This window comes from Egretta garzetta, unplaced genomic scaffold (assembly GCF_000687185.1).
Source record: "Egretta garzetta isolate BGI_Z169 unplaced genomic scaffold, ASM68718v1 scaffold448, whole genome shotgun sequence".
Classification (NCBI taxonomy): Eukaryota; Metazoa; Chordata; class Aves; order Pelecaniformes; family Ardeidae; genus Egretta; species Egretta garzetta.
The window spans coordinates 2,603,896-2,611,100 of record NW_009260497.1 but is presented as its reverse complement, the minus strand read 5'-3'; the positions used below and the strand labels follow the sequence as shown (position 1 = coordinate 2,611,100).

Here is a 7,205-nt window from a genome sequence, read left to right as displayed (position 1 = left end):
AACCGGCGGGTGAGGAACACGATCGACCAGCTCCAGAGGAAAAGCCGGACTGCTCCGAGACTGCGTGGGAGCGCCCAGCCGCTGCCCTGAAGGGAGCGCTGCGGGAAGGATCCTTCACGAAAGATTCCTGTGCTTGGTCCGTGTGTTAAAACGTAGCGTAACTGCAGCCGTCTGCATAATCAGCTCTGCTGAGGTTCTTGGTAGCTGTGAGAAACTTTCCTCTGCTCTTAGCCTGCCTCTGAGAAATACTTGGGTGACAGACAAGCCTGGTGAATTAAAAGAATGTTCTTCTGTGTTCTAGCAGGATCTAGTTTTGTTTGGCATTGAAAATCTCTCACGGAGAATGGTTAAGTAGGGATCAATGACATCACTCGGCAGGAAACACTCTTGGAAGAGTTGCTATCGGAGCAGTCTCGCATGGTGCTAAAAGTCTCAGATAACCTCTTCAGTAGTTGAATACTTCACAGGTCATAGACCAGCGTATTGACCGAAATACAGACATCGCACAGACTGGATTTTATTTTTAGCGTGAAATTTTACTTAAGAAGCATGCTACCCAGTTTTTATTCCCTGTGTGTAATCAGGATGCTGGCTTTTTGTCAGCAAGTTCAGTTTCCTCTGTAACAACACCAAATTGCTTCGATGTTTGGCACCTTTCGTTTGTCTCTTCCATCAAACCTGACTCTTCCTTACCGGCCCGGGGGAAGCAGCTTGGTAACTGCGAACAGTGAAGTACTGTTAAAAATTCACATCTAAAAAATTGCATCTTAATAAACCTAAAGGAGCTTGCACTCGTATATATATACACATACACAGTAGCTTTGAGAAGCAAATGCCATAGCTGCTGGAAATCATCGCCAGTTTGCAAACAGCTTTGCCTTCTGCCTAGCACAAAAAAGGCTGGGCTCCTGTCCCTCTGACACTTGGCAGTGTGCTTGGCCTTCAGGATGGCTTTCTGATGGGAGGGACGGGCGGGGGGTGCTGTACATTGAAGCAATTTGGTGTCATTTCACCTGAAGCTGAACTAACTGGCACAAATCTGCTTGGAAGGCAGAAAGAATCGGACACCAATAGGTTCAAATCCATAGAATGAGAGTGGGAGTGAGCCTGACAGATAAGGGGTGGCTGTGGCCTGTGGGCTTTGTGAGCGGGAACAGATACCTTTTTGGTTAGAGGGCAAGCTGAGGGGGGACTAGAAAGGGGACTTGGAGCACGCATCACATACGCATATGCCGACATTTTTATATTGCCATAATAAATTGTACGATCTCTTAAACTCGTGCAACTCAGTGTGGTAGAAGTTCTCTTCTGTTGATGGGTCTTTGTCGAGAGACTTTTTTGCGTGGAGGTGTTAGGTGAGAGATTATTTTTTTTCCTCTCCTGTCTGCTTTGTCTGCATCTCACAGCGATGCAGTTCATGTGAGAATCTTGTCTTGGCAATAGAAATTAAAATGACTGAGTTTGCAAGCATCCAGATGAAAGAGGAGGAGAAAATGTTTCATTCTGAAGCTATCAGCTCTTTACAGGACACTCGAGCATGAAAGGAAATGTTGAGAGGAAGGGGGTTAAAAAGAAAAACGAACAGATGAGTTGGTTTTTTGAGCTTTGAAAAAACCATTTCCTGTCAAGAGTGCAATGTCTTTAAGCAGTGGGTTTGGTTTGGTTCGTTTCTGGGAAGGATGTGAACTTTTTCAGGCTTTAAAATGGTTTGTCACACATCTCGTGCCTTTAGCACCCTATGTTCATGTTGCTGGAGTTTATTGCCCAGTGATGTTAATAGGAACAGTGGTTGCTGAAAATTCTGTCCCTCGTTAATACCAAAGGGTCACATACTTGCACTCTGTAAAGCAATTGGTACTGTTACAAGATCTGGACATCCCATCAAGAATGCATCTTTTAATTTAGTGCACACATCTCGTGCCTTTAGCACCCTATGTTCATGCATCTTTTAATTTAGTGTGCACCAGTGGATATGATATTGCTTTGTGTTTTGTTGGGGTTTTTTCTTCTACGATTTGTAATAAGCTGAAAACATTATTATTTTTCCAGATCCATTCCCGACCTTCCACAAAAATGTCTAAGGTAAGAATAACATTTCTGTCTTCCAGTATAACAATGTGAAACATTTTGTTTTTAAATACTAATCTACGCATCTGAATGTGCAACTTGCATCATGCTTGATGGTGACATGTGTGCTAAATTTATGGGTCATAAATACAAGAGCATTCATGTTTAGAAGACACACTATTGAAAGACTGAGTGATGTAAAACGTATGTTAAGGTAGTTTCCTACAAGCATGAACCTCTGCAGTTAACTAAGACTCTTGGAAGGATTAAATTTTGGTCATGGAGTTGCATACAAGGTCCTTGGTGCATTTTCATTGAACCTTCCATTCTGTTGCCGTGTTTTGAGCAGGAATTATTTAAGAAAAGGATGGTCTTAGATTTAATTTCTTCATTTACTAACAGAGTCAACTGATCTTCTGGAAAAATCCTTCATAAACAGTATGGTAACTTAAAATATTGTCAACATGCTGGGATTCATCTGTATCTTGGTCCCTTGCATTTGGTATAATGGGTGGGACATCCATGTTAGCTTACTGGAGTGAAATGAGTGATAAAGGGTACTTGAGTAATGACTTCAAAGAGGCAAACTAACAGATCTAAAGATGGCTCTGCAGTATTTGTAGCAGTGGGCATTTGAAATGATATTTTGTAAATTGCCCTCCCCCTCGCCCCGTTTAAAAGAGATCTCTACAGAGGACTTCCAGCAGATGGCCGCCGCTTCGCTTGTCGTTCAGTGCTTTCATTTGGGTGTGCTAAAAGCAGATGAGAAATGGGCACTGTTTTATTTAAGCCCATAAACACTGGACGCAAGCTTTTTTATTTTAAATGTGTGTGAAGACACTGTTTAAAAGGTGTGTGATTAGTGAATGCGCGTCATACTTCGATAAAGAAGTGTTTGGGGGTTTGTTTCTTTCTCACTGAAGGCGATCTTGGCTGGGTAGCTGAATAAGTGAAGCTTTTTTCTTTTTCCCCCCAAGCTCCAGGTGAATACAGTTGTTCTGTAGTTCATTGTGAAACTGTTGGGTAGTAGGAACATCTGTGTAGTTTGCTCTCTGCATGTCATGTAGCTTCAAACCATGTGAAATAACTGAGGAAAGCAGGTATACAAACAAGTATGTCTGGAGTGGTTGCTTATTATTGTCTTATTTTATTTTTAGCAACAGCCTGCTCAGTTTACCAATCCAGAAACCCCTGGCTATGTTGGATTTGCAAACCTTCCCAATCAGGTTCACCGCAAGTCTGTGAAAAAGGGGTTCGAATTTACTCTTATGGTGGTTGGTAAGGAAACGTTTTATGGTCTTTCTCAAAATTAGTGCTTGCTCACAGGGAATTTGGAATTAAAATTAATATTAATTCCCCTATCATAAGACTTTGCCTTGCATCAGAAAGCTCTTCTGCACCGTAGCATTCAACTTTCTTTTAATGCAGCAGTTGTTTCCCACACTACAAACCGTGAACATTAATAAGTTTGTGGGTGAAGTGAAGAAATTTTGTTGTGCACTCCAGGGATCGGTACTCCCCTCCTTCTCTTCTGTCTTACAGGATTCAAACATTCCACTTAAAATAGAGTTTAAAATTGTTCTTGCATTTGAATACAATCTTTGTTTACTTCAATGTTTCAATCAAGAGTGTAGTATTAAGGAGACTGTTCTATCTAAAATGTACTTTATACTTCTGTAGCTCCAAACAGTCTGAATGCTGGTCTTTCCACCCCTTCTAAATACGCTTGTAAGAGAAGAATGAGAATTGAATTAGTTGGGTTTGATGTGAGCCTGTTACTTTTAAAATTGATCTTGATTTTCTGTTAGCAGTTATAATTTAAAGTTTGATTCTATTCAGTATTTCACTGAGAATTTGCATTGGTATCTGGAATGGAAAGAATGATCTAATGTGTCTGCAGAAATACCTTGGTCCTCTGAGAAGTCGGTGTTATTTTTACAAAATAAGCAGTCTACCAAATCAGCTTGGGCATCTTTTACCTCTCTCCCGGTCACACTGCTCAGGAGCTGTAACTTCTGAGTTTTGGTGTCTCAACTCTGTAATTCTCGCTTTTAAAACAGGCTTTTGCAAAAAGTAATCCCAATAGAATTAGGCTCTTTATTACCTGGCGTCACAAGAAGTAAATCCCATTTGTGTGTTAGATTTGTCAGAGAGAGATCACAGTGGAAATGAGCAGGAGAGGTGAGGCGGTGCATAAAAGGAGGTGTTTAAGTTCTTAATTGTTTTGGATTCCAGCAGTTACAGAAAGAGTCTGTCCTCAAACCTTTCATTAGTTTTGCCAAATGACAGCCCTAGCATTACTTTTGTCCTGTTTCCGTCTTTTGTAGTTCAGTGCTGGACAGAGTTGGCCCTTAATTTGGTCTTCCTAGAATTTTATCATAATTGTTTGTCTTTCATTTGATTTGCCTAAGATAATCACAGAATCACAGAATGGCGAGGGTTGGAGGGCACCTCGGGAGATATAATACCATAATGGACCTCTGCTGAAATCTAGGGGTAAAGCCAAACTGTGAGCAGGTGGTTCAAATCATGGTACCTTCAAATCATTGTAACTCTTCAGAATTCACTGTTCAGTGCTCCTACAAATCTGAACAGTTCTGAGAAACAAAAATATGCTTTCTCTGCTGTAGCCAAGCTTAATTTCCAGATGAGATCAATTGCAAACAGTGCTACGTGAAGCAGTTCTGGCAGCAAGTTCTGTAAAATTATATATAGGCCAGTCAGTCGTTTATAGCTTCTAGTAAACTAGAAAAAAGGGGGGAAATGCCATGGTGTCAGAGTAACAGAAAGGCAAGTCACCCCACCCACGACTCGGAGTAAAATTTAACTTTACAGTTGTTGCCTGCCAGTATTCAAAGGTATAAATGAAAACTGCAGGAAGAGAACTTGGAGAAAAGTTATTTCACTGAAAATTGGGAGTGATGTTTTCAGATAGGCTAGCAGAGGGAGGCGGTCAATGTAAGATAAAATAAACTGTGCTTTAAATTGTTGATTATTTCAGCAGTTTGGAATGTGAGTTCTTTTGAAACATGCATGGGGTTTAAGTACGTTCTCTTGTGGGCTATATCACAATGCCTGTATCGAATACTACTCTTCATTAAGTTGCCATGCTGCTTAATTTTGGAGCAGGAGAATGTTTCTTTAAAAGCTATCTGCACTGACTGAGTCCCGATCAAAGGTTTTTCTTCTTTGCATTGTTTTTTCTGCTATTGTTTATTGTAGTTTATGAAAAGCTCGGGCTTATAACAGTTTGGTTATAACAATTTCATGTTTGTTCTGATTATTAAGCTATGACTTCATCTAAATAATGATTTCACTTGAGAGTCACTAACTCCTGTGGCCAGCAGCTAGAATAACGTCTTTCTCATTAATCCTTGACAGTGGCTATGAAAACCGATTTGTTTTACATGTAATATTTACCCAGACTGAAATTATGGAATGTGCCACTGGTTAAAATCATGCTTTTTTTGGTTTTGCTGAAATGATGCCATGTGACTGTCAAATTACTCTGGCTGCACTGGTATAATCTGATCTCGAGAGATGCGTTCTATGAGGCATTAAAAACTGGCATCTCCTGGTCAAACCTTAATTGAAAAAATAATTCCATCTCCTTTTTCTTTGTCCTTTGTTCAGATATTTTTGTCAGGCTCCTGTTACAGAACAGCCTGTGTTACTCAGAGGGATTGTGCGGCCATCATTTTTAACATATAATTTTTTTAATTAATTCTATCAACACCTGAAATAAAGCCAAAATTCTAGAAAAGGATTTGTTCGGTGAATTCAAGTACTGAGCACTTCAAGTTGCTGGTCTTTTTTCCGCCATGAACATTTGTTCTGATTAAGATCTTGATTTTTAGCTAATTAGTTGGCTTTTGAATTTCCCTCATGGCTCAGTCAGTAGCCCTAGAACAAAAATATATTTATGGTACACTTTGGCAATCCCCAATTTCCTCAGGGTAAAAATTGCTCTACGTGTGTATGCTCAGTAGCCATGTCACATTCCTCTTCCCTTGAGTTCTTGTTTGCCATATTGGCATAAAAAGCAGGAAAAATTCATACTTCATGATGGCTGGCTGTGCAGAAGTTCAGCAGTACCTTTTTCGTTGCTTAAATTGATGATACAGCCTAGGCAGGATCTAGCTTCTCACTGCATCTGATCTTTCACATTCTGGAGTGATAGCAGAAGAGCATGCCTTAAAAAATCGGAGGACGTGAAATGGGAAATTTTAAGTCTAAATTGATCAGAACTCCACCTGAGTAGCAGATTTAATTACAAATCATCAGTGAAAGCTCTGAGGAAGTGTATTATAAAGCTGAGGTGTAAAAATTGTTATTCAACCTTCGCATGCAAACTTTTCTAATACAGGATTATAAGCTCTAAATATTTAAAGTAAAAAATTTACATTTAACATGAAAAAATGTATAGTTAGCTGATACTGTCTGGATACAGTTGAAATTAATTATGTAAATATGTTGAATTTATGTTGAATCACAGGTGAATCTGGATTGGGAAAATCCACATTAATAAACAGCCTCTTCTTGACAGATCTCTACCCAGAAAGGATAATCCCAGGAGCTGCTGGTAAATGCACTTTTGTTCTAGTTTCTCTGTTCTTGATGATTTTTGGAGTGCTTTTATCTTTGGATTTTAGTAATGGCCAGTAGTAATGTCCAGCTCTAGTAATTTCTAATCTATTTCCTTGTACTTGAGCTGTTTGATAGAATTGGTTCCCTCTGTACCCATGGTGTATGTGAGGTCTTTGTTGTTCAGTCCTCACGTGTATTCATATCGGCACTTAGAAAGTTGATCCTGATTTTTGCTTAAAAAAAAGGTCATCGTGTTGCAGTAAGATAAACAGTCAGAAGCTTTCTTTAATTTCTAATCTCTTGCCATTCATGGAATCATAGAACCGTTTAGGTTGGAAAGGCCCTTTAAGCTCACCAAGTCCAACCGTTCCCCCTGACCCTGCATCCCACCACTAAACCCTGGGCCTAAGCACCTCAGCTGCCCAGCTTTTAAATTCCCCCAGGGGTGGGGACTCGACCCCTGCCCTGGGCAGCCCCTTCCAGTGTTTGACAGCCCTTGCGGGGAAGCAGTTTTTCCCAATGTCCAACCTAAACCTGCCCTGGCACAACTT

At 40.2% G+C, this 7,205-nt stretch overlaps 1 protein-coding gene across 1 annotated transcript in view; it reads left to right on the top strand.

Annotated features, from left to right (window-relative positions):
- The first annotated feature begins 51 nt into the window (after nt 1-51).
- The window catches only part of SEPTIN2 (septin 2), a 21,909-nt gene continuing 14,755 nt past the window's right edge, over nt 52-7,205 (top strand). The window contains exons 1-4 of the mRNA XM_009644451.2: nt 52-136; nt 2,050-2,082; nt 3,225-3,345; nt 6,563-6,649. Of these exons, the coding sequence (XP_009642746.1) occupies nt 2,074-2,082; nt 3,225-3,345; nt 6,563-6,649 (217 nt within the window). The 5' untranslated portion in view covers nt 52-136; nt 2,050-2,073. The remainder of the gene's footprint in view (nt 137-2,049; nt 2,083-3,224; nt 3,346-6,562; nt 6,650-7,205) is intronic.